This window comes from Rhinolophus hipposideros (assembly GCF_964194185.1).
Source record: "Rhinolophus hipposideros genome assembly, chromosome: 21".
NCBI classification, from domain to species: Eukaryota; Metazoa; Chordata; class Mammalia; order Chiroptera; family Rhinolophidae; genus Rhinolophus; species Rhinolophus hipposideros.
Genome location: NC_138067.1, coordinates 27821568 through 27849188, shown reverse-complemented (window position 1 = coordinate 27849188; position 27621 = coordinate 27821568). Strand labels below are relative to the sequence as shown.

The following is a 27621-nucleotide window of genomic DNA, read 5'->3' as shown; positions in this document are numbered from 1 at the left end:
TCAACACCTAAGCTTAATTTCAGAAGCCTTCAGGTAGGAGAGGAGAGAAAGGAGCAGAGAACCCTCAAGGGATGTCACATTTTTCTTCATGAAGAGAAGTGGAGAGCTGGGATGGACCAGGAAGAGAGTATCACCACCATGCCTGTACCACTCTGAGCCCTACACTCGGCCCACGCTCAGGAGAGGTTCGGGGCCTCAGAAAAAAGTCTACGGAGAATAGTTGCAAAGGGCTTCCTCCCTGGTGTTTTTCTCCATTCTCAGCGAAAGGGGCCCAGAATCACAAATACTAGCACGTGCTGAGGAGGGTCACATGCTGGAAAAAGTGCCATACATATCATGACAACTGTTCAACCGGGCAAGGAGGAGATGGGGAAAATGATCTTTCAAATGAACCTTGGGACAGTGGCGCCCCCTTGTGCCGCAGAGCAGTACTGCACTGGAGCCCCAAGATAGCAGATGAGATGCTGCCGTTAGGAAAAGTGGGAGCAGACAGCCTGTGGGCCACAAGTTCATGGTTTCACCCCATGGGTGAGGGCGTGGAAGCCTTGGCAGGAATGAGGACCCACATGAAAGGCCTTTGACTAGACTCTGGGACAGGAAAAACGGCAAGCCCTGGCAGGGAGGGTGCTCGTTCGTCCCCCCAGCCCGCTGCAGAAAGCCTTCTACAAAAGTGGAACTTCACTCCAGGATGTTCAAAGGGAGACACAGTAACCAGAGACTGGCCAAGAGGCGAGGCACCCCAGAGAGAAGGGAACACCAGGCTGATGGCAGCTGACCCTCCAAGAACACTGAAGGAGGGAAGACTCATAAACTATAACGAGAGGGGGGAAGAGCCTGAGGGGTCCTGGGAAAGCTTTAACATCAATCAGTCCTGTGGGTCAAGACCTGTCTTAGAAGCAAGTGAGTACACGGGAGACCCTAGAATGTCTTCCCAGTTGGACGGCCACAAGAAAGGGCAGATGTACCTTACATTTCCCCGTGTCCTCCTGGTACAATGACAACATGATGATTAAATACCTCCGCGAACTGAGCCCTTGCTGTGTGCCAGGCACCAAGCCCAGCAGTTTTCATGCTTCTTCCCATTTCATCCTCACTTCATCTTTTGAGTTAGGTTCTTGGCTCCCCATTTTGCAGACAAGGAAACTGAGGCCCCAAGAAGTTTGGTTACATGCCCAGTATCCAGCCCTGCAGGGATACAAACTCCAGTATGGCTAGTTCCAAACCTCCCATTCTTACCCAGAACCTCATGCTCCTCAAAACACTTCCAGCCAAACACTAATGCTCCAGTCAAGATAACCCTGGAAATTTTATTCCCATCTAGAGCAGAAGTTCCTCCACAGGAACACAGCTTCTGAAGGGAAAGAATGGGGTCCTGTCAATCTCAGTATTCCCAGGGCCCACTGCGGGTCCAGGGAGGTGAGCTCAGGGAAGGCTCGCTGTGGAAAGGATCCAGCCTGCTTTCAACAATATTTAGAGATAAGAAAACACTCAAAATAAGAAAGGCCAAACTTTCTTGCCAAGATACAGCCCCAGATATCTGGAATCACTATACTCTGAGCCTTCTGACCATTCAAACTCAACTCAGCTTCCCCGGGGGGACATCCTATATCCACTTCCTCTTCAAAATGACTGGAGTTATTGTCTGAACCCACAGCATCAGCTCCGTGAACTCTGTGGGACCCCTGGGCCTGCTCTTCCTGCTGCCCAGATCCATCCACACCTCAGCAGAGTGCCAGAGACCTGAGCATACCAGGCCCACCTGAGCGCAGGTGAGCAAAGGCCTTACCTTGGTGTCAATCTTCCAGGTGATCTCCCGAATACTCTGAAACCACTCGAAGAGCTCCTCTACCTTGTCCGTGGCAAACTCCACCGGAGGGTCACCCTGCTTCTTGGGCTCCAGGATAAAGACAAAAGACTTCTGGTTTTTCCCGTGTGGGGCTTTCACTTTGGGAGAGAATAACCAAAGTCCCGATCAGCCGGTTAGAAAACCACAAAGACCAGACTTCACGCTGCCGGAGCCACTTCTGTCATGAAACCAACCCAACCACCATTGCTGTAATCATGGTCAGCACTGACTGGAACATCTGCTTTGTATCAGGCAGTGTCTAGAGTCCTTACACACGTTACTGTGTAAGGTATGCAGCAGCCTGCGTAGTGTTCGCCAAAACGATATGTCCGCGTCCTGACTCCTGGCACCTATGAATGCGGCCTTCGTCGGAAATAGGGTCTTTGCAGATGTACTTAAGAATCTCAGGATGAGATCATCCCTGGATTTAGGGTGGACCCTACCTCCAAGAACTAGTGTCCTTCTCAGAGGAAGGAGAGGGAAATTTGAGACACAGACACAAGGAAGAAGGCCATAAAAGACAGAGGAAGAGATCAGAGGGATGTAACCCCACGCCAAGGAACACCAAGGATGGCCCGCAGCCACCCGAAGCTAGAGGCATGGAATAGATTCTCTCTGCAGAGGAAGTGTTTTCTAGATAAGAAAATTAAGGCTCTGACAGGAGAAATTATCTGCCAAAGAACATCATTTACTAAGATCTCTGAGCTCTTATGTGCCGGGCAATATACAAAGCAGATGACATGCACTGTATCTTATCTAATCCTTATCATAACCTTTTAGGGGTGCTACTCTTGTCATGCCCATTTTACAGGAGAGAAAACAGAGACTCATTGAGGGAAAGTAACACATGGAAGGTCCCATATTTAGTAATGGCAAAGCTGAGTTCCCTATTCGTAACCACTAAGCCATGCGTCTGTGCTTTGCAAACACAGTACAGGAGACAATACAAAGAGCAACACAAGTGAGTTCCAGCTCGTCAATTTACCCACCTGGGGACATCAGGCAGGGCTTGTGGTCACTTAGGAGCTTGGTTTTCTCATCTGTTAACTGGGACAAAGAATCCCTCTCCTACCTACCCTGTTGGATTGTTGTCAGGAAGAAAAAAGAAAAAGAAAAAAACCCAGATACTAAATGGAGAAAGCAAAGCACTGTCACTAGAAGCAGAAAGTTCCTCGCCCTGCAGGGACCATGCTCAGGCCTCCCCACTGAGGGCCTTGGAGGGACAAAGCCCAGCTAAACGGACTTTTGAACTGTAGGGAACGTGGAGGCCTGTTGTGGAAATGTGGACTGCCCAGAAAAGGAAGCTGTTGAGGCCTCTTGCCCAGAATGTTCTCCTAATTGCCTTCTGTCCCTTCATATGCAAGCTACTATATCCTCACTTAAAAGCGGGCATGGTTGAGGCTCAGAAAGTTCCATATAACTCACAGCCCTGCCACCAGTGTGTAAGCCTGCATGCCCGGGGCCATGCATTCACTCCTTCCTTGCACCAGACTCCAATAAGGGCAGGCCCAGCGGAGCATCCAGGAAGCGGAAATTCAGAGGGAAATGACAAGGCCCAGGGTCTCATAGCAACTGAGAGGCAGAGCTAGGCTTAGAACTGGACACTCCCAACTCTGTGTTCCATCGCAGCCCAGCCTACAGCCCAGCTCCTCTTAGAAAAGCATGGGAAACCCAGGAGTATCTCTGAAATGACGTTGGGAATAACATCTAACACTTGTCTAGCACTTACTCTGCACATGGTGACTGTGTTAGCACTTTACAGATATTAAGAGCAGACAGAACATTGTAATTAGTGACCAGCCTAGCCCACAACTTGGCTTCAGCATCCAAATCAAGGCTAGAAGGACCAGTGACCGCCACCTCCTCCTTGCCTGGGGCAGTTCTGAGGCCAGGCAGTGGGGCATTTGGGTGGGAATCCAGGCTAAGACCACGTGTGCACGTACCAACATTATAGGTGTTGAGATCTAATATTCCTCTGCAAAGAGACCCTAAAGGATTGTCTTCAATAATCTGTGAAGAAACAAGACATAACTCACGTTAATCTTAACAGGAATAATCACAAAAGACAACCAGTTTCCAAAGCACACCGCTTAGCAGAGACACTGCCTATGGAACTGTTTAAAATGCATTTTCATTACAGGAGATGTCCAGGGGGAGAGAGCTACATAATGAAGTGTGTTGCTGATGCGGACCGAGCAGTGAGCAGGTGCCAGCAGGTTCAGCGTTTCATTTTCACAATCCATAAAAATGTGCCTTGTGATTTTCTAGAACAGGTTTTGAAGCATTCCCATGGATCTGGTTTCAAAAACATACTAGATCCTTTATTCTGACATGATGATGAAATGGGACTCTCTGGACTCCTAAAGCCCAGCTCAAGAACCCTCTAAGATGCCCCATGCCCTGTGGAACCGGCACCTACACTCTGTGATCTGGCATTAAGGCCTTGGTTAGCCTTCCAGCTCTACCTCTACCCACTGGACATTTGAACCCTCCCACGGTCCAGGTAAGATGGGAAATATCTTGGTCTCAGAAGAAAAGGCAGAACGGTGCACCTGGCCATCGCTTGTATTCCCCCATCCCTCCACTAGGACAATGCTGACTGCGAGGGGAGGGACACCACGAACAGACACAGTGAGGGAGGAGGGGGTCACGTCTCTCCCTCAGGTCGAACACACTGAACACAACTGCGTTCCTACTACCACACCTTTGCTTAAGCTGTGCCTCCCACTTGGAATTCCCTCCTGCCCGTCTCTTGCTATTGATCTCTAACTTGACTTTTAAAGCTCAAATCCCCCTTCCTCCATGCAGCCTTCCCAGATTGCCTCAACTCCCTTAGAAAATTCCTTGGGCTCAAATAGGGCCTTAAAGTCCTTATTACAGAGTTCCTCCTTGGTGCAATGCTGTCCCACTCAAAGTGGCTGCTCTTTGCTCCTTCTGGGCAAGAGGAGGTAGGGCACGGAAACCAGGTTTGCAATGTCACCAGGAGGGCCTCAACTCACCTTCTACTTAGGCCCGCTTGCTTATTCACACCAAGCACGTTTTGAATGTCTGGCTGGCCAAGCTAAATGTGTTTCATTTGCAAGCTGCTTTAAGCAAAGGACAAATTCCCCATTTGGCCATTTTTCACTCCAGAGGGAATTCTCCTGCATATTCAAAGCCTTCTAACCCAGCACAACCTGATGAAAACATAACGGCTTGTCCCAGTGACTTTCGCCCACAATAGCTCGGGGGAACACTCCTAATTTCCACGTCACTCTGTTGTCCCTGTTCCAGAGCGCTATGGAGACCACACAGCAGTGCGTGTGCTATGTGCCCACTGAGATGGTTCCGTGGATTCCCCGAAGAACAGCACCACCAGGTGCCTCCCCGCTGATGGAGCCTTACCTGCTTCTCCAGTTCCTCCACATCGACTGTGGAAGTGTCCTCGACGTAATTCGACGGGAAGTACTGTTGGATTCTGGTTCCATAGTCTCCTTTCCACCTAGATGTAAAGAGACGGCATCAGAGGGCCTCCCCTCAGCAGTGTTAATAATCCATCACTGCTCGTTAGAGCCCTGCTGCTGGTGGGGGGAAAGACAGCAAGTGAGCGGAGGAGGTAGTCATTAGCCGGGACAACAGAACATTTCAAAGGGATCCTCTGCTTTTTTATCAGCAATGAGTGATGAGGGGGAAGTCCTCAGCCCATGATCCTAATGTTTGGTCAAAGACATCAAAAGTCAAAAGTTTCTATGCTTTACACGGACATCAGAAGCCAGAAAAGGCACAAGCTCTAATCTGAAGCTGGTGCAATTGCATTTCAAGGAGGGCCATGAGTTTAGAGACAATGGTGGGATAAAGAAGGTTCCGGAGCCAGAGAGCCTGGAATCGAATTCCAGTTCCATCACCAGTTCCATAAGCACTGTGTGGCCCGGACTCTCCGTCTATAAAATGGGAATAATCCTAGTGCCTCTTCTAGTGGGATTGATTGGGACTGCACAGGTTAACACATGCTGAGAGCTTTAAACAGCACCTAGTACATAGTAAGTGCTCAGCGGTGTTAGTTCTTGTTGTTCAGCTAAAATACTGCCCAGGACCTTCTTCCCACCTCTGCAATGGCACTAATAACATGGGACATAATTGATCTGTGTATGTGTCTCAACTCTACTACACGGTGGACACCTCTAAGATTCTAACCCCAAGTCCAGCACCTGGGCACAATCTCTCGTGTGGACCCCTTTCTGCAGCCAGGGGCGCTTTCCAGAATGTGTCCCTGACCACACCACACTGACAGCTCCCGAGGCCTTCAGAAGCAAGCCTAGACTCTTTAGCCTGGCCGTCAGAGCACAAAGGACCCCAGGGACTCTCAGACCTCAACTCCCGCCTCTCCATGACTCAGACTTGACATTCATTCCAGGCAACCTGTCACACACACACCCCAGGTGCCCCCCACCATGCTGCCTAGTTTCCATGCCTTAGTCCGTACCCTTTGTATTTAGCTTGCTCCTACTAACAACTGAAGACTCATCTCAGAGGTGCCTCTTCCAGGCGTGTCCCCTGACTGCCACCTAGGCTGAACACTTCTGTGCTCCTGTGGCATCGTGCCCACAGCTGTCGGAACACCCTGCACCTTGCCGTTAATTTATACCTTTCTCAAAGGTGTACGATGTGACACCTTTCTCGAGCTTATCACATCTGCACTTCACTAATGTTTACTGACCCGAGTAAGCAGGCGAAGGACCGACTGTCCCGTGGCCTGGTGGAAATACAGGCTCACCAGCTGTAAGCCATTTTCGCACCCTGTCACCTTCATTTCTCCAGCCCCATCTCAGGCCAAGGCTGGCTGTCTTCAGGTGACTGTACGCACTGTTTGCCCAGAATTGAGTGGTCTGTGCCTGCTGTCCAGGCGTAGTTATTAACAAGAGCATTCCCTTCCCTCTCAGATGCCTCCTAGTTTAGACAAAACTTATTTGGTCCCCCTTAGCTATACTGGAACCAGTTAAGGAGGACGCAAAGATAAAGGTGGTATGATGCAGGCATCCCACTAGGTGGCACTATTGCCACCACAGAGCATGAGAAATGGGTGAACCTCAGCTGGGCAGTTTGCCCACGGTCTCCCACCAAAGCCCTTTATACCAGCCTATTATTTCATCTCAATACAAGAGCCTGGGAAATTTGGAGAATGCCACATCGGAGGTGTGGAAAGGGATGAGGCTCTTTCACACATGGGAAAGTGTGTGATTTGGAGTGATTACCTGGGCTCTACCCACAACCCCTATGTCAGTCACCTGCATACAAATGGAACCTCAACAGAGGCAGGGTACAAAAGCACAATGAGGGGGCACTAGGGCCTGGGGGAGATGCTGATTCTGGCTATGCCACACAGAATGGACGGATTTTGGGAAAGTCAAACCTCTGTCTAAGGGAGAAGCAGATGGGTAACACTGTGGTTGACAAGCTGGGGCTGGGAACATGCGAGGAGGAGCTCTGGGGGCTGCTGTCGGAAGGGCAGATGTTAGCAGGCAGGCCAGACAGGAGCTCCAGGGCCCCACTCCAGGTTCAGCAAAACACTCCGCTGTTACCTGTGTCTGACTCTGGGAATCCTGGTAAGAACTGGCTTGGAAAGAGGGGGTTCTCCAAATTTAAAAAAAAAAAAACACTTTGAAAACCTCTGGACCTAGTATATGAGTTAAGGTTAAGAGCGTGGGCTCTGGAGTCAGAAGGCCTGGCTTCAAATCTCAGCCTGCTGTGTGGCCCTGGACAAGTTACTCTACTTCTCTGTGCCTCCATTTCCTTGCCTGTAAAATGCAGATAGTAAAAGAAAGAACCTTATAGGGTCATTGTGTGGATTAAACTGGGTATTGAAATAAGTGTTTAAAATGGTGCTTGACACAGAAGTGCTCAATTTGAGCTGCTATTCAGATTTCTAGGTCAGGCCCAGCTAGCTTGTGGGAGGAAGAGATGTGGGCATTGTGAGGTACTTGACTCTCTGCCAGTGCTCAGGGTTATGAACGAGTTCTTATTGGTCTAAGGTAGAAATCATCCACAAAACCACCCGCCCTTGGACCTATGGATGGGCAGCAAATTTTTCTTCCCAGGTGAAAAGGGCTTGGAGGTAACTAAACCTTAGCACACCTATGTACCTTTGGCCTAAAAAGTGTGCCCTCTTCAATCCAGGATGGGACTATTGCACAGGGCACAGGACTGATCCATAGCATAAGCATTTGAATTTAAAATAACGCCCAGGCTTGTGTCTGGAAGAGCCTGTGCTATTAGTAGTTGTGCAATTTTGGAAAGACTCGTTTGCCGCATCCGTAAGGTATGGATAATCAGTCATAACTCCACAGGTTTAGAACGCGGGTAATATGAAAGCAATTAGCATAATGCATGGCACACAGTAAGATCTCAATAAATGATAGCTGCTATTACAATTAAAATTATATATAATATGATGTGATATGATATGATAATTATTACTGTTGTTTATCCACTTTTCCGAATAGAGCACGCATACATCACGCTACTTCCCAGAGAAGGTACCACAGATGAAAGCTAGCTCAGAATGCAGATAAAAGGGGTCAGAGCTCAGACAGCACTTGAGTCTCACCACCAAGAGAGGACCAGTCAAGTTCATCTACTAAGCGGCTCAGCCTTACCAGCCCCCGGGCTCCTTGGAGACGTTGTGAATGAGGGCACCACGGCAGAAGCTCAGCTCATCACTCTGCTTGGCTTTGTAGTCATACAGAGCTTTCACGGTTCTCTGAGGCTTTCAGGGAAAATAAGAAGGAAAAGGTCAGGCCAGGCGGATGAGAGCAGAGGGAGGCGGCTGCATTCCCTGGCACATTTGGTTCTTCTCATTAGGAAATGGGAGGCTTCAGTCCAAGGTTACAGTGCCATCTGCTGGCGAGGTTGTGGCATTGCAATGGAGGCAGAGTCCCCAAAAGTCTCCAGGGAGTGAAGAGGGGGAATGACCTTGTCAGCCACACCACCACTTCTGAAGTCCTCAGTGCCCAAGCTCAACAACCCTCCCAGAAGTTCAAGTTCAACACTCCCTGGCCATGCTGGGCCTCGCCAGTATTTCACCTAGGTCACAGGTCCCCTAACTGAACTCCTACAGGACACTGACATTTTGCAAGCCTGAGATACTTCTCCATTATATTCACCAAAAGGTGGTCTCTGCATTGGCAGGAACAAGCAAGCCGGAACTTACTCAGGATAAAAATTTTCTGCGATGAATTTGCTTTAATGCCTGCTGCTTGTCAAGCATAAACCTATGGCAAAATGAACACCCACACAGCAAGTAAATATTAATGGGGAAAACCTCTGAAATTGTCAAACCTGCTTAGATAGCAATTTCCCCTCCCCTTACCCAAGGAAATGGGAACGGGTTTTATAAGGAATCCAGGAAAACTGCTCCTCAGAGCACAGGCTAGGGATGCAAATATGTGGGTTCAATTTATTGCTCTGTCCCTTGCTACTATATAACCTTGATGCTCTCGCAGCCTCAGTTTCCCCATCTGTGAAATGGGAATTGAAACGTTATATGCTTCACAGAGTTGTTGAGACTATTGAATGAGATAAGGCAGTAATGATAAAAATGACAATATCTAGCATTTCTTAGGAGCTTTCTATAGTCAAAGAACTACTCTAGACTTTTTATCTACAGTATCTCCTTTAATCCTCCCCACAACCCTAACAGGTAGGGAGCAGTATTATTATGCTCATTTTATAGATGAGGAAACCGAAGTACAGAGAGATGAAGTATCTTTACCCAAGGTTAACCAGCTGGTAAGTGGCTCAGCTCAGAGATGAATCAGTTAATGTGAGCTATTGCCATAGCTCATGATGTTCCTTAAGAAGCGATCTAAACTGGGTTCTATAAGCTCTGCTATAGGAACCTCCAACCAGAGGCTAACCAGGTCTCCTGTCCTTATCTCCCCCACCTGCAAATGGAGCCTGCTCTACCAGCACGTCTTGCTTTCAGGGTGGACATAAGGATCAGAGCCACATCTTTCCCCATGAAACTCCACAAGTCACTGCCAGGTTCGAAGGCTACAAGGAAAATATAGCCAATGGTAGAGATGGTGGTGCCATATAATGGCTTCCATAGGGAGCAAGTCTCCAGCCTGACAGATGGTCCTTCATGAACTACAAAGAAACAAGCCATCCATCAGATGACCAAGTAGACATGTGGCAATGAAAAGTGGCTAAGAGCACACACATCACTCTTAGCATAAAAGCAATCCTAGTTATGTGACCTCAGCAATTATTCAAACTCTATGTGCCTCAGTTTCCTCATCTGTACAATGGGCACAAAAAAACTAGTATCCATTGCATGGGGCTTTTGTGAAGATTAATGAGCTATCAAGTGCTTAAACATTGTTTGATGTGTGATCATCGATATGTTACCTATTATTGATCCAGTCATTCCAATTCTAATTTATCCAAAGGGAATAATGCAAAAAATGCCCAAAGCCTCACACCTGGAGAAACTCATTTTAGGATTAACTAGAAGAGCGAAAACCAGAAATGACCCAAATGGCTATTGATGGGGACATAGTGAAACTGGTGCAGCCACCCAGAATATTCTGCAGCACTGAAAACATTCTTTTTTTAAGTTAAAATTCCAAACCATGTATTTCATCTAAATCAGTTGGCCTACCAGGTTAAACAAAAATGATCATTAAAAAGATAAGCAGTGTAGAGAAGCCCACACATGGCCAAGTGGCAAGCGAACAAAGCAGAACTGGCAGGTGCAGGTGGTAGTGACAGTAAAATACATGCAGGTGAAGACCAGAGGAGACAGAGCACCCCAAAATGTAAACATCTACCGCGTTAGGATGGTGAGACTAGAACTGGTGATTTTTCTTGTTTTCCCAAAGTGGGTTTTTTAATTGTTGTATCATTTTTCAATCATCATACTAGTGATGATTTTATTTCAATGCATTCACCCCAGTTGGGTAACTTGTGATCAATTTCATCAGGCAGTCGTGTTTTACGTGGCTCACCTGGTATAGGAAGATGTTTCTCTACAACTTGGTTCAGTTGCCAGGATTTAAATATGGGAAGATTTCACATAAAACATCTAGATTATTGGCTTGTCTTGAGAAATCAGGCCTGGCCTGCTCCTGTTCACAGGGAGTGGCTGCCCTTGAGACAAGCTGTGTGTTCCTCAGCTTACTGTGGTCTTCACCACCCCCTGACATCTAGCTGACATGAGGCCATGTCATTCTCATTACCAAAGCATCTGTCACTTCTAATCAAAGCTTTTACAATTAAGCTAAGTCCCCTAACACAATTTGCACACAGCTCCATTCGCCTACAACTTTTTGAGACTTCATTTCTTGCTGAAAGGGATGTGCTTTGGCCAAGGATTATACGTTTAAAAAAAAAAAAAGATATAAGTCTCTGGACTTCTACAGAGCCCACCAGTGGGGCCGCTTCCTAATCAAGTATTGTACACTAATCACGTGCCAGACAGCCCCCCAAACAGAAACTTCGCATCATTCTTCCTCTGCTGGCTCAAATTAAATGTGAAATGAAACCAGAGCCAGGAGGAGCTGGGGGCTAAGAGTAAAATCCATCCCTCTCTGCAGGAAATTTCACAACAGCCAGGGTGGGAATACGAGATAGCGTTCACACTACAAGGAGGTCAGTGAAACAAACGGAATTTATAAACACTACCAACTCAGTCGGTGAGCAAGAGACGTTTGAAAGACTTTTAATTAGAAGCCATCTGGCCCAAAGGTGGTTCATCAAACCTCAGAATTTTAGCAAGGCATAGTTGCATTTGGATGGATTTCTATTAACTTCTTCCCTGAAACTAGATGTCATATTGTCAATCATCATTTCTTCTAAAAACGAAAAAAAAAAATTTATTTTGGCCAAGTTTTCCAAAATGTATGACCAGGAGCAGCGGGGATGGGGCGGGGGATGAAGGGAGGGGTGGACTCCATGTCAATCTGGGGACCAGGAAATAGTGTGAATTAAAGGTTGGCACTGTACCATGGAAGGATTGATTTCACTGGGATCCACATACATTCTGCTGACGTCATACAGGGAGTTTATATCTCTTTCCTGAAAAAGAACAAAGAAAAATAAATGGAAACATCCATGCTCCTGGGACAACCCTTAAATTGAACAAGGATTCCAGGTCCTCCTGGATTAAAGAGTTGAAATGTCACAGTGTACTCGTGCCTTGTGGGTAGAGACAGTGAGGGACTATCAAGAAGTTCCCCCAAACTTGGAAACTTTACCCCAAAACGAGAAAGTCCCCTATCCTGGCCTATTATGTGCCAGGCGCTGTGCTCCTTTGTAAAAACACAATCCCTGACTGTGCTAGAGCCCATTATGATGTCTCTTCCTGACCTGCATTTAGTGTCAGTAGCTTGTAACTGGCCACCGTGGAAGTATTTACACCATGGAAATTGGCAAATGCCACAGACCAGGGCTTCTTTCCTCAGAGAGCTGGTTAAACATTTACTGCACACACTGAAGACCCATCCTGCCCTCTGTCTCTCTCTCACTGGGCTCCAGCCACACTGGCCACCATTCTGTCCCTCAGAGTCAGCCCAGGGCGTGCTGCGGCTGCTCCCCCACCTAGAATCGACTTCCTTCCCAGCAGCCATGGCCAATTCACTCCCTCTTCTAGGTTTCAGCTCACATTTTAACCCTCTGCAGGAGGACTTCTTTGACCTCCCACACCTCAATCTAATGTAACGCCCACCCCATATGGCACCATCCTATTTGATTTTCTTTGATCGTAATTCACACTGCCTGAAGGCATCTTATTTATGTAATTATATGTTATCCAGTTCCCCTTCCTAGAACCTCAATTTCCTAAGGGCAGACTTGTTCCACCATACTCCCAGTATCTAGTACTGTTCCTGGCACATGGTAGGTGCACAATAAATCTTTTTTCAGTAAGTTAATAAATGCACTGGATAGCAACTGAGACATGGTGATCAGATCAGGTCTCTTTTCTCTTCAGAACCTTCCAATTGCTCAGGATCAAAGCAAGTGTCTTACAGTGGCCCTATACCTGCAGCCTTCTATCAATCCCCATCCTTATGAAGTTCTACCCTTACCCTGGCTCACTCAATTCCAGCCACACCGGCTTCTTCTCTGTGCCTCCAGGCACACTCTCACCTCAGGACCTTTGCACTTGCTGTTCCTTCTTGCTCTACAAAGCAGCATGAGCCACTCCTTCACCTCCACTAGTGTCTGCTCAAATGTCTCTTTCTCAGTGACATCTTCCCAGACTACCTTTGAGAATGGTAACCACTTCCCCATCCACTTGTCCACCTGCCCAGTTTTTTTTTCTCATAGCACTTATCACCAGCTGACATTTGATCTGTATTTTTTTTTCATTAATCTAATTTATTATCTGTCTTCTCCACACTAGACTGCAACCAGCATGAGGGCAGGGTCTTTGTCCACTGTGTTCAATTTTGTATTTTCAGGGTATCAGATACATGGTTAAGTGCTCGGTAAAGGTTTGTTGAATGAACAGATGAACTAGAACCTCAGACAAGATATTCTACCAAATCACTAGTAAGTCAACCGCATACCATGTTGTAGCGTTCCAGGAGCTCAGGGGTCACAGGGTAGCGCAGTCTCATCTTTCGGTAGAGTGCATGCTTCTCATAGTAACTGACAAGCTCCACCAGGCTCTCGAAGTAGGCAGAGGTCCCCAGCACGAAGTGCCGGCCGTCCCGGTTGATGCGACAGTGCTTCACCTTGCCCCTGGCCCTGGAGGGGGAAGATCACAGTGGGCTGACACGCCGAGATCCTGGCAGCCAGACAACTGCTATATAATCCTGCCTCTTAGAAACAACCTAGTTGTCCATCCTTAGGGGACCAGGTCATAAAAGGATATAGCGCTCCTATGGAATACAATGATGTGGGTCTTTTCAAAACATACAGAGGAGCCGAGGAGCCTGTACCTCAGAACAAATACTGGGGAGTGATTCAACAGCTAGTTCATCTTGCCCTTCCACTCCTCCCCACTACAGGACTTGACTTTTGGAGAAATACCCTAATGTCCAGGTCAGGGTCAGAAACTATGGCCCACAGGCCAAATCTGGCCCACTCCCCATTTTTGTAAATAAAGTTTTATTGAAACATGGCCACATTCATTTGTTTATATATTGCTTGTGGCTGCATTCACTCTACAAAAGCAGAGCCGAGCAGTTGCAACAGAGATCGCATAGTCTGCAAGGTCTAAAATATTTATCCTCTGGTCCTTTACAGAAAACATTTACCAGTCTCTGCTCTAGAACTCAGGGACTTGGTGCCCAAATCCTTAAATCATATCTAAAAATGGACCAACTAATGCAACAGTGGAATTTTCTTTTCCCCAAAAGGAAACAAGTCTTTTATTTCCTCACCCATTTGAAACAAGAGGCAGAAAAAAATCCAAAACAGAACAGGCTCCTCAGTTTTACTAGCTTTCATCAGCAAGAATAGAAACATTTGGGAAAATAAGTTTTGACCTTAACTTTACAGCCAAGAGCATCTTTTCATTAAAACTGTCTAACAGCACAGTTACTATGGGCGAACCACTCATCTTTTAAAAATGTTGCACCGGAGAGACACTTTTTATGGTTTTAAAACACATGTCCTGTTTAAGCCATTTCTTCAAAAAGCCCTGTAAAAATTGCTGGAAGACTTCTGCTTTCATAGCACTTTGCAGTTACTTTAATAAATTAAATATAAAAAAAAAGAAATACTGCTGAGTAGAAGAACAAGCTGCAGAATGAAACTATAGTATGATTCCGTTTGTATTTTTTAAAACTAGAACTGATTACCCACACACAAAATGGCACTATATATTTTCCACAGGTGTATACATATGTATATAAATATTTTTTTTCAAGTCTCGACGGAGACACCAGTGAGACACGAGTACCATCTACAAGATAAGAACTAAGATGAGTAGGACCACAAGGGGCTTTAGTCTTCATTGCAATGTCTTCATTTTTATAAGGAGACTATATTTATACAATTAAAAATTCATTTTAAAGCTTTTTACAAAAGCACCTTAGGACAGGGTGGCTCTGGGATATTAAGAGCGTGGGTCAGGTTCTGGTAGCCTCTCTGAGCCTCAGTTTCCCGAGGATTTCCCAGCAGTGCTGGGGATTCAAAGCTCCCGTCTCCTGGAAAGTGTTAGGTTACCCAAGGAAAGCCCTATGCAATGTATCCAGCACCCAGAGGGTACTCAATGCATGAATGCTTAGGAAAATATAAACTAAGGCAAGCTAAAACTAGCTTCCCTGGGCAAGAGAAGGAAACAGGAGCAGGGCTGACATATGAGTTGTGACTTCAGGTCTCCTGGACTGTGTTGCTATATGTCAGTGGGTGCCATGTCCTGAGGTCTTAGTTTCACCAAGGAGCCCCTGGTCCCACCAACGGACACCTCCCATCCATCACTCCCAGACAACTTCATCTCTTTGCATGGATCGGAAAGCAGTGAAGAAAGAGCACAGACTTTGGAGATGAACAGGCCCGCGTCAAAAATTCTGACTCAGAACAGAACTAGGCTATGTGGCTCTAGATAAGTCACTTGACCTCTCTGGGCCTCCACTGCCTTATTTGTAATAACTGAATCTACCCCTCACCAGCTATAATGAAGGACTCAACCAGATGAAGTCTCAAAGACAACCCAGTATCTGAAACATTAGCTATCACCATCATCAAGAATAAACTGGGGCTGGGAAGACAAAGAGACAGTATGATGAACTGGGTCTGAAACCCCCCCCCCCACCCAACATTGTCATTGGTGGAAACTGGAGAAATCAGGTGTCTTGGGGTGGAATTAAAGTACAGAACCAGAGTCCTAGAGATGGTTGGTCTATACGGCCTTCCCACTGGCAGCGCTGGGTGGCAAGTGACCATGGGAGGAAGTCAGATCTCTAACATCACTGATCTGGGCTGCCAGAGCTGCCGGAGTTCAAATCCCAGCTCCACTACTTCCTGGCTGCGTATTTCAGCCAGTTACTTAACCTCTCTGTGCCTGTTTCTTCCTCTGAAAAATAACGATCACAGTCACAGACTTGTTGGAAGATAAAGTGACTTAATATAGAACATAACTCTTGAGAAAACAGACCAGGGCCCAGCACACTGAGAGCACATGTTAGTGTAGGCTGCTTTTGTTACCATTATTGCCGTCACTGTTGCTGATCCCCTAAGGAGAAAGGCACTGTGAGCTAACCCTCCACCGGCACTTCCCCCTTTGCTCTCCACACCTGGCCTTCCTAAGCCTCCTCTGGAGAGCATGCAGCAGACTCTAGCCTATGGACGTACCTGAAGGTGATGGCGTAGGAGTCGCTACCTTCCCGCTTCCGGATGAGAAAAGCTCCGTCTCGGGGAACCCTCATCAGCATGTCCTCTGCTTCTCCACGGCTCAGCCCATCGTAGTACCACCTGCAGCACAGAACCAGGAAAAGGGCCAAGTGAGAGGGCCGCCCGCAGAGGAGGACACAATGGGCTTGAGGATACCTGAAATATGGCCTCAGAAACTACTGGAAATTACACAGTGGGTCTCCCATCCAAAACGCCTCTGAAGATAGCTTATTTTTTCAAGACCACCAAGATATACACAGTTTGGGTGAAATGTTCATGTAGTGGGTCTGTTTGGAGCACAAGAGAATAAATCAACTAATCTTTCCTCCCCTAAACCCCCTTACCCACACATTGGCCCAACTCAGAAGAGCCAGCATCAGAGGGAGGTAGAGTCACTGCAGAGTGTCTCAGAAAATCGGAGGCACAGAACACAGGGAATGGGGTTTTAGACAGGTTTTGTTTAGTTGGTCTTTGGTTACTTGTAAAGATGATGTGAAACAATAAATTTTATAAGGCAATCCATAGGAATATAGACAAGAGAAATAAAATATAAAGCTGCTGTTATCTGGCTTTCTTAAAAACGTGCATTTTAACAGCCTTCTGCTTAAACCTTGTTTTTTTTCCTTTGTTTCCAGAATGCATTAACCCTTTGCAAGGCATAACTGATGCTCACTTTACCAGGTAAAAAAATAATGAAAGGGAAACCTTTACAATTACTCTTTCCTTGTTCGCTTTCAGAACAGGAATAAGCTTTGACAAGCAGAAAGATGTCACCAGGGCAAAATTAACCTCTGAAAATCAAGGCCCAGGAGCTCAGGAATATGAAGATAAAGTAGAAGAAAGGAAGGGAGAGAAAAGAGAAAGTGGGGCAAAAGCAAAGGAGAGCAGGTATTTGGAACTGTGGCCACCCTGGGAACTTTAAGAGACCCGGAGGGCCCGGGTGGTGAGCCACATGGGAATTTGGGCCCCAGCACACCCATGAGACTGGCTTTTCAGATTGGTGAACACAGTCTGCAAGGGTGTCTGCATTCCACTAAACCCATGGAGTTGCCGCCTGAGATCTGCTGCCCCAAGAGCCCAGGTTCACGTACGGCTTTGATTCATGGGGGTTGGGGTTGGGCACAGGGTCAGTGAGGCGGAGCTCGAAGTCAGCACAGCGCAGGTGCGTCTCACGGTAGTGCTGGATGAGGTCATAGATGCTGGTGAACATGAGGTTGTCAGTCAGGAAGTACTTCAGGGTCCCGCCCTCCATGGTGGAGCGGATCCGGCAGTGCTGAACCCGGTTGGACCGCCTGCGGGGAGAGGGACAATATCAGTTCCAAGTCAGGCCAGCTGACCCTTTCTGCACTCTGCATATCAGAGAACACAGGCCAGGGCCAGAATTGCAGCCAGGGATCCCAAGAGGTAGACACTAGGTGTGACCATACAGGCGTCCCTTTGCTGGTACAATAGGCCCGGGGCTTTAGCACAAGTTGACCCTTTGGCCTGGTTTCCGGGACATTCTACTGACTTCCTCCACCCACTTGCTCCCTTTTACCTACATAACTTCTACTTTGGTGCCAGATGACCTAGGTTCGAATCCTGACTGTGCCACTTACAAGCTAGTGACCTTGAACACGACCTGTCCTCTCTTATTATCTTAGTGGCCAAACAAGGATAATAACAGTATCTGCCTCATGGAGTTGTCCTGAAGACTGAACGAAATCATACACAACATGTGCTGCCTGGCACATAGTAAGCATGTGTTACCACAATTACTCATACGTTGTTATTATAATTTTTGTCCTTCAGGTTTCATCTTAAAGCCACTTCTTTCAGGAAGTCGTCCCACCCCCAACATTACCTTAGAGCCCTCTCTAACAGACTTGCATAACATGTTGCATTTTTCTCATTGCACTTATCCAACTACAATTATGTATCATTTGCATGAGTACTTTTTCATTATCCATCTTCCCCACCAAACTCTAGTCTCCATCAGGACAAAGCCCCTGTCTGTCTGGTCACTGCTAACTCACAGTACCTACCACAGAGCAAGCACTCGATAAGTATATTTTTTTTTTTTTTTTTTTTTTTTTTTTTGATTTAACGGTTTATTATGATTTGTCATTTTAAAAACATCGATCCATTAAACCATGTAGAAATAAGTAGTATGCAAAAGTCTGCAAAACAAAACAAACTTTAACATGTTTAGGTATACAGATTATCTGAAATTCCAGACTTTTCAGTCACTTCATTATCATGCAATGGCAGCCAAGTAATCCTTAACTTCAGTTGGAGTTAGCCTCCTAAATCCAGCTTCATTGCAGATTCCAACTTCTATGTTATCTTCTGTCATTTGCCCTTCGAAGCTTTCCTTCAGGGTTAATATGGCTGTATGAATGGCATCTTCAAGTTCTAGATCTTCGTTGTATCTTTTCTCAAGGAAAGTTTTCCCATTTACATAGTTCTTTCCCATTGCTGTGGCTTTCCAGGCAAAGTAAGCTCCAGATGGATCTGACTGAAATAAATATGGGCGTCCCTCATTCCAACCACAAATTAGTAAAGAAACTCCAAATGGACGAACACCACCTGACTGGGTATATTCTTGCATCACCGAAGCTACTCTCTGTACCAGCTGAGCTGTGGGAATGGGCTCTTGGTAAACAAGATAGTATTGCTGAGCCAGTTTTCGAGCTCTGTGCACAAGCACTCTGTAATCTGGGCCCATGCCACTATACACCAAGCCTATATGTTTGGTAATTGGTTCCACTTTGTGTACACTTCGCTCATCATACAGAATGGATTTCTGTTTCTTCTCAGTTGCTAATACCACACCATTTGAAGCTTTAATTCCCACTGAAGGGGCTCCTCCAGCTACAGCAGCCAAAGCATATTCAATCTGGACAAGTTTACCAGATGGGCTGAACGTAGTCAGCGAAAAGCTGTAACCGCGTTCCGCCATCTTCACACGGAGAGCTCGATAAGTATATTTTAATGAATGAAGGCATGGATGGATGGATGGATGGATGGATGGATGGATGGATGGATGGATGGAAGAATGAATGGAGTGAGAAAAATCATGACAGCTCTATTAAGGCTGCCTTTAGAATCTGTACTTTAGCGATGAGGAGACGGAGAATCCAGGAGGTTGAGTGAATTGCCCAGAGTTATACAACCTGATCCAGGACCGGAATTCAGGAGAGGTGAGTGGAGGTCACATCACATTAAGTGCAGGGTCAGATCCTGTCTTTATTTAAAATGTTGATGTTTTGTTCATCATAAATTTTTTTGTATAACTTCTGATTTTTTTAAACATTGTGTTGAAACATCACTAATCTTGATTACTAAGTTTTTTGGGCCTCACCCACCTCACCCAAGTCCTGCCCCATACAACTCACTAAATGAAGTCTGGGGTTCCAGTTCAGGCCTGCCTGAGTCTGACCTGAGCTCCCACCACTTGCCACCCAGTTTCCCATCTAGCCAGCTGTGAGGGGAATGTGGGCATGCCCAAGGCAGAGGGCCATTACCAGAAGGACAAGGTGTAGTCATTGGGGAACCTCTCGCTCTCCCGCACCAAGAAGGTCCCATCCTTGCCCCCTGTTTCATTGCAGTATTCCTGCAGTAGTTTCTCGGCACTTATCCTCTTCTCCACCTTCTTATGGAACCACTTCTCTCCAAAATGTAGCTCTGTGGGAGGGGTATCCTGGACAACAAAGAGAAGAGGGGTTTCTGAAAACGTGGACAAAAAACCCAGCAACACTAGACTGGTCCCTCTTAACATGCTTACTCGGAGGGCTGGATATAGACAGAGGTGGCCTCAGCCTGCCCTCACCTCAAGAGGTCTGGGAAGACAGCTTCCCATGCTACAGCTATCTGCCACTTACTCCTGACAGCTCCCATCCACGGTAGCCTCCAGGAATCCTGAGACACGGATGGGGTGAGGAGTCACCAGTTCAGCCCTCAACTCTATTGCAAAGGAAGTCTGAGGGCCATAATGCCCTGGGGGCTATACTCAAGAAACACTACCAATGAGGGTCAACAGCCCAAGGGGAGAGGGCAGCAAAGCCAGGGACCAGGCCAGGGTGTGGGGCTGGACAGAACATCCAAATGTCCCCATCCTCCCTAGGGAGCACAGGCCATTCAGGCCCTTCAGAGAGTAGGAAAGACCCGTGAACCTCATTGGTTAAGCCCCTGGCCCAGCCAGCCAATCAGAGAAGAGCCAGACAGGCCTTGGTACCCAAAGAGGCAACTCCTTGGGCTGAAAACGTCCAGGCCTGGTGGCCACAGGATGAGAGGAACAGTCTAGGAGGTCTCCACCTGGGGCAGTTCTTCTTCCATAGTTTGTTCGATATCATCACTGAAAGACAGCTTGGCATCCGCGATGGCACAGTAGTGCCGAGTCCATTTCTAGAAAGCAAAACCAGCATTAGGTCTTCCCCAAAGTCTCTACTCCATCAAATCTGGAGCCCAGGGCCCCCACCTGGCATCACCCAGCATTCCCTGGAGACGCGCCTAAACGACTTCCAAAGACATTTACAGTGGTTTCACAGAATTTGATCCTCTTTGAGATGTTTCTTTTAAAATATCTATTTATTTTGGGGTTCTCTTGGCATTTTCAGGATTTTTTTTATTCAATGTACCGAAGGGTAGATATGACTTAATATCAAATTTCTATTTCATATTTAAATTGAAGCCTTTTATGAATGATGGGATTGCTTTTTTGTGTCCTTATGACTGTCTTTTTCTATTTCATCTACTTTTTAAGACTTTCAGGATTTCTCCGCCAGTTTGTCTAGAGACCCCTTCTTCAAAATTTAATTGTGACTTAATTCTTTATTTAAATTTTAACCATTTTTAATGTTTATTTCGAGAATATAATAGACATGTGAAAACAGACTCAAATGGATTTGCCTGTTAGGTTAAGGAATATAAGAAATGGTGTTAGCGCTCAAAATGCCTTATTCTCACCAAGAAAATAAGATTTCCAAAAGAACTGTCCTAGATTGGAAGATACTAAGGAGTTAGGACAACTAAACGCATTGTTGCAACCCGAGTTGGCTTCACGACCACAAAAAGCACATTAGTACACAAACTAGTGATATTGTAATAAGATCTAATGTTAACTTCCTGGTTACAATAATTATGCTCTGATTATGTAGGATGTTAGTATTTGGAGACTCTAGGTAAAGGGTATATGGGAATTCTGTGCGTGTGTGAGTGTGAGTGTGTGTGTGTGTGAGTGTGAGTGTGTGTGTGTGTGTGTGTGTGTGTCAATATGTCGTGGGTCATATTGAATACAACATTATTTCAAAACAAAACATTTAAAATATGAAAGAAAAATAAAAGTTCCATTATAATGATAAATTCACTTGGGTCCAAACGGGAGTAAGACAGGAATATTCTCAGAGCCCTCCAGCCATCCTTGGATACTTGCAAGGCTCTAAGAAGAGGAGCGAACAGACGCACCTGATCGATGGAATCCCACATGTACAGTTCACCCTGCTGCTTGTGCTCGTCTTTCTTGTCCTCCATATTGACATCTATGTCGCCTCGGGGGCCCAGCTTCTTATGCTGAGGGGAAAAAAAAAATACACATAGCCTGCCTCCCTCGAGACCCAGGTTTAGGATCTCTGAGCCAGCAAACATTCATTGCCATGAGCCAGCCAGCAAGCATGTATCTGCGGCATCCTACCTCAGGGCCTTTGCACTGTCTGTTCTCTCTGCCTGGCTCCTCTCTCACGACATTCAGCTCTGTGCTCGATGTCACCTCCTTGGAGGAGCTTTCCTCAACTATTGATCTGAAAATAGCCCACCTTCCCTTTCCCATCTCTTCACTCTCTAGCCCTTGGTAATTATTTTTCATGCTCTTAGTCCTATGTCTTTCCATGTCTCTGTTTGTCTGTCTTCCCTGCTGGAATGTTAAGTCCCATGAGGACCATTGAAATGGACCATTAGAAATGGTTAAAAGTTCCCTGGGACTTGGTTTCCTTTCCTGTTGAATCTCCTGTGCTAGCTCAGCAGACAGTAAGTGTGTGATAAGTACTTGGTGAATCAATGAGACTACCTGTGTGCCCGACATTCTCCAGGACACAGAGGGAAAGGCAGGATCACCGTCCAGTGGGCACACAATGGGCAGGGCAGCAGAAGGCATACTGAGGATGTAGAGAAAGAAGACCTCGGTGCAAACAGCACTGATGCTACTTTATCAGCTGTGAAACCCTGGGCAGGTGTCCACACTTCCAAACCTCACATTTCTCATCTGTAAGACTAAGGCAATGACTACAACACACTCACCTGGGTGAGTACTGACCACCTAGTCAAGCATTTATATATCCCAGGTTGTGGTGACCTGGTGAAAGAAGCTCGGGATTGAGAGTCAGACCTGGGTTTAAATTCAAAGCCTATCACCTTATTGGCTGTGTGACCTTGGCCACGTGACAATCTCTCAGTCTCAGTAACTTCCTGCATAAACAGGGGATAATGACACCTCTAAAGAATCCAGCAAGCCAAAGGGCATGTAAGATGCCTGTAAAAGGTAAAGCATGACAGAAAGTGTTCCATTTTGAACAGCTTTTAATTATTTCTTTGGCAAGAACTGTGTAATCTCAGCTGAGTATTCAACCTCTAGACCTCAGTTTCCACATCTGTAAAGTGGGTGAGGGGCCTGGGTAAGTTTTGCAGGGTTTTGATGAGATTGAATAAGAAAATACTTACAACCATGCCTAGCCCAGTACCAGTGCATGGCACGCACTGGTTTTATCACAAATGTTGTCTTCACCCCCTTTCTCTGAAATAGAAAGGGGTGAGCCATGAAGTACCACCGGTGGGGCAATGAGTGCTCTAAAAGGAACCTTCATACCCTAAAATGGGGACACACAGAGAGCTGTCCTAACAGAAACAGAGGGAAGTGACAGATGCGCTGGGAACAGAGAAATGCAACGAGGTCCCCTGAAGACTCACTGACCAAATGCCTGAGAAGACGGGGACCCTCCCTGGCCCAGCTTTCTCTGTAATTTTTCCTGCCTTTCCCATGCTGGATGCTTCCCTTGGCGTTTCAAGTGAAAACTGTCTCAGGATCTTAGCCAAATCCTCCAAATATGCTGGTGCTTTTAGCCCCAAAAGCACCAATGTCCCCTCCTCTGAATGGGCCTCAGTCCAAGCCCCTGCCCGCCCCCCCCCACACACACACACTGTTGCGTGCTCCTCTGTTGATGGGTCTATCTCCCCACTAGACCATGACCTCCTGGCACATAGGGGATTGTTCCCAGTATATCTTGGTGACACGTGACAAAATCTGCCTAGTAAACACCTGTCCATCCTTCCATCTCAGCCTGCTAGTTGTCAACAAAATCCATCCAGCTCCTTCCACTAATGGCTGCCCTACTAGAGACTTCACATCCCAGCCTCGCTTGCAGGTGGTGTGGGCATAAGACTAAGTTTTCAGACAGAACAGGACAGGCTGGGATATGTACAACTAACATTCACTTGTTTACTAGAAATCGCTGGCCCTGGACCCCCTCAGATTCCCCTTTCTGTGAGCTGGAGCTCTACCACACACAGCAGGATGGTGCCCTAGGGCAGAGCCTTTGCCATATACACCATGGGCACATACACCACCCACCCCACTCTTTGAAGTCTGGGGAAGGCTGTGGACCCCTTTCTCAGAATAACATTTATAATGCATAAAATTATAAGAGAAACTAATTCTATTGAAATATAATTATTAAGATATTAAATAAAAATATTTGCAATCTACTAAAAAAGTTCTTTCTTTATAATATCTTATATAAGATCTAGAGGCAGATCTAATAACTACCATAATTTCAAAATGGTGATGAGTACATTATTCTGACATATTTGCAATAACTGTTTAAGTGTGACATGAAAATATCCGTGATTTCTGCTGATGACAAAGTCCCAAGTGGCTTGTTGCCAATGTTCATAATAAAAGGAAATGTTAAAATTTTACTTATAGGTTAATAAAAATAAAGAGGCAACATTTTTTTCCCCAAGTTCACACACCACCCCTCCTGAATTCTATCTGTGGATTCTTTGGAGATCTGTGGAACCCCAACTGAAAACCCTTTACCTAGGAGACTGTAGAACAGGACCTAGGGTCCCTGGATAACCTTGTGGGGCCAGAGCTCAAAGCTTCTAGAACACTCTCCCTCAGATGAGGAAAAACTGAACTCATATGCTTTAAGCCACTGTCTCTATCCTCGTAATACAAACACCCAAATGTCACCCTTCTCCGCGGCATCCCTGCCACTCTTGGGCACAGCAATCACTCATCTCTTCCCACAGCACTTAGTACACCACCCCATTAGTGAATGCAGCCTTTTGGGGCAGCTGCCAACCTCCAGTCCATCTCCCACTCTAGACTGGGAGCTCCTTAGGGCAAGAAGAGTGCCTTGGTCATGGGAACACCCCCAACACCTCGCATGGAATTCAGAGAGGGGCAGGGTGGAGGCTTGCCAAAAGAAGAAACGATCATGAGTTAATACTTACATAGAACGTGCTTTGGGACAGGCACAGTTGTAAGCACTTGCACACATCCTTTCACATTATGCTCACAGCACACTACCCATGTAGGTTCTATTATTATATCCAACCCCCTCCCAGAACACAGAGCCACCAAGAGGTTAAATGACCTTGGCCGGGGTCACAGATTAGTAAGGAGAGAGGTATGAGCCCAGGCAATGGGACCTGGAGTCAGTGCCCTGAGCCAATGGCTTTCCTTAGTGAATGACAGCAGCCCAAGGTCGCCTACCTTGATGATGATCTTCTCCCGCAACTGGCTGGGTGAGGGCAGCTGGTCAGCACTGGCCTCCGTGGGCTTCGTCAGCAGCAAGTCACCGAACACCTCCTTGAACACTCTGGCCATGTAGCGCTGCTGCTCCACGCTGCAGTGCTCCTCGATGGACAGGATCACTGGGAAGCTGTGGATGGCAGAGGCCAGCAGCTCAGCAAGGGGGGCAGGCAGCCCATCTGTGCCTGCCTGGCGGAGGGGCAGGTCGGCTCATTAAGGGGTACAGTCTCATGGTTTCCCAGCGCCAGCTTCCTCCAGGCTCTCAAACCAGGAAGTGACGTGTGCTATTGGCTTTGTAGGGGGCGCCAACACTCAGCTGAGGAAGGACTTCTTGGCAGTGACTTTGGTCAAGACGGAGCCCAGCTGGTGTGTTTGTGTCTCTGCGTGTGTGTGGGGTGGGTAATGGGGGGGAGCGGCGGGGCGGGGGGCGGGGGGCGGGGGGAGTGAGGTTCGGATCTGTCTGACTGTCTGCTCAACCTTAGCTCCCTTCCCCTTAAAGGTGAACCACCTGGAAATCAGACAACTGACCTTGAGGCAACAAAGGCGTGATCTTTGATGGCCTGCACGACGTCATCAAACTTGATCTTCGTGGTCCGTGTCCAGCCGTGATAGATGATGGGTTTCCCATCCGGCCCATCCCAGCAGTCCACTGATGGGAGAAACGTGCAGCCTCATCACCTGTCCATCACGCCCCACCTCGCAAGTCCACTGATGGCAGACACGCTGCCCAGCCAGCCACTAGATCAGCCCTGACCCCCAGGCCAGCTCAGTTACTAGAACATGGAGGCCAAATCAATCATCATACTCAGGGGTCACCCACATGAGGATATGTGTTATCTGTGTACATATGTTACTTGCGTGGTTACGGGAAGATTTTGGTTGTTTAACTAAAGGTCCCTTTGCAATGCATTTGTCCAAAAGAAACTATTTTAAATATTTCTTTTCTAAAAAGACATTTATGTGTATTTTACTTTCTGATTTTACTTGTCTAAACCTTGGCTTGCTTTTTTTGCTAGTGGAAATAATACACAGCAATGGGAAATGTTATTCTTAAAGATTCATAATAAAATATTCAAACAGAGCTAGATTATGTAGAAGGTGAACATTCCCTATATCGTCATCCCTCAGAGGTAACAGGAACTAACAGTTTCAAACTTAATTCTCTCACATTTGCTGCTTCCCATGGGGGAGAAAGTATAAATGAGGCAACAGTCTGTAGGAATAACTGTTGTTAAAGTTTGACGCCATGATGAATTTTTATTATTTTTTTGTAACATTGGAGCCTAGTTCAGTGGTTTGTGCCTTTTTTCAGCCCAGTACACCTATGAGCCTCCGGTGGTTAGGTCAGGCGAGGGAATGAGAGGTGAGGAGAAGGGAGGAAGCAGCTGGCTTCTGGGCACGTCCAGGTGCCTGGAATCACCTGCACCGGGGTGTCTGTGAGCAGCCGTGACAAGAACAGTGCGGACGGCATCCGTGGCTGGGCTAGCTGCTAAAACACGAAGGGCATTTATTTGCCTTCCTCTAAAAACAGCCCAGAAAGAAACCGAGGGAGGACAGAAGAACAGGAAAGCCATCTTTGCTACTGGCTTCCATTGTTATCAGGACCCTTTCTAGATGCCCAGAATTACCACCTAACAGTTTGTGGCTCCAACCCAGCAGGTTCAATACCACTCCTTGTCTTGATGGCCACATTCCTTACCCCAGATGCTACGGGTACCTGGTTACTCCCTCGGCCTGTCCCACCCATCCCCACTATTAAGGTCTTTAAGACCAAAAAAAAAAAAAAAAAAAAAAAAGGGAAAAAAAAGAAAAGCATTAAGTAACTACCGTGTTTCCCTGAAAATAAGACCTAGCCAGACAATCAACTCTAATGCGTCTTTTGGAGCAAAAATTAATGTAAGACCCGGTCTTGTTTTATAAGACCGGGTAATATAATATAATATAATATATAAATATAATATAATACAATATAAAACATAAATATATGGTATGGTGTGGTATGGTATGGTATGGTATGGTATGGTATGGTATGGTATGGTATGGTATGGTATGGTATATAATACCGGGTCTTATATTAATTTTTGCTCCAAAAGACGCATTAGAGCTGATCATCCGGTGAGGTCTTATTTTCAGGGAAACATGGTATAAGGCTACCCTCAGTTCACTGTAGGTGTTATCTCCACCCAGAAAAGGCTACTCACACTCAATGCAGCGACAGCCCATGCGCAGACAGCGGATATATGCTTCCGGAGAGGACTCACTACGCAGCTGGTCACCTGTGAGGTACCTGAAGGAGAAGAGGTGGGCCTGCACCTCAGGGAGTCCCTGGGGAGCTTCTCATCCCAAGCTCCCAAAGGCCTGAGTTCTTCCTGTCTAGAAAGACCCATGGTTAGGATGTAGGCCAGACACCTGCCATCAGGTGGCCATGCCTTAGACTCAGGCCATGATCGCAGGATGTGAATAACCACCTTGGCAATCCAAGTGTAGGGTTGAGACCATGTGTTCTTTTGAGGAGAACTTGGTCAAAGGGTGTCAAGAGTAAGACTAATAGCAGATGATAAATTAACGATCCCCGCATGGTACCCACTGGTCCTCAGTCTAAACAGGGCAAAGATGGGCCATCAGTACCTGGAAGGCAGGTACTGACTAAATGATCAACAACTATTAG

At 46.6% G+C, this 27621-nt stretch overlaps 2 protein-coding genes across 3 annotated transcripts in view; both read right to left on the bottom strand.

Annotated features, from left to right (window-relative positions):
• The window catches only part of PLCG2 (phospholipase C gamma 2), a 136657-nt gene that overhangs the window by 34830 nt on the left and 74206 nt on the right, over positions 1 to 27621 (bottom strand). For both annotated transcript variants that reach the window (XM_081031355.1, XM_081031356.1), the window contains exons 12-25: positions 27155 to 27240; positions 25482 to 25602; positions 24915 to 25083; positions 21611 to 21715; positions 20462 to 20551; positions 19672 to 19847; positions 17257 to 17457; positions 16127 to 16246; positions 13393 to 13573; positions 11828 to 11899; positions 8479 to 8588; positions 5231 to 5327; positions 3790 to 3856; positions 1787 to 1944 (exon numbers count right to left, since the gene is read on the bottom strand). In XM_081031355.1, coding sequence (XP_080887481.1) covers positions 1787 to 1944; positions 3790 to 3856; positions 5231 to 5327; positions 8479 to 8588; positions 11828 to 11899; positions 13393 to 13573; positions 16127 to 16246; positions 17257 to 17457; positions 19672 to 19847; positions 20462 to 20551; positions 21611 to 21715; positions 24915 to 25083; positions 25482 to 25602; positions 27155 to 27240 — 1753 coding nt within the window. The remainder of the gene's footprint in view (positions 1 to 1786; positions 1945 to 3789; positions 3857 to 5230; positions 5328 to 8478; positions 8589 to 11827; positions 11900 to 13392; positions 13574 to 16126; positions 16247 to 17256; positions 17458 to 19671; positions 19848 to 20461; positions 20552 to 21610; positions 21716 to 24914; positions 25084 to 25481; positions 25603 to 27154; positions 27241 to 27621) is intronic.
• LOC308489769 (proteasome subunit alpha type-2) lies at positions 18261 to 19115 on the bottom strand. The gene has a single exon (XM_081031357.1). It carries the CDS (start codon positions 19104 to 19106, stop codon positions 18402 to 18404), a length of 705 nt encoding a protein of 234 aa, XP_080887483.1. The 5' UTR covers positions 19107 to 19115; the 3' UTR covers positions 18261 to 18401.

Bases quoted from the DNA above. Each gene is read 5' to 3' on its own strand.
- LOC308489769 (XM_081031357.1), bottom strand. From the start codon at position 19,106: ATGGCGGAACGCGGTTACAGCTTTTCGCTGACTACGTTCAGCCCATCT.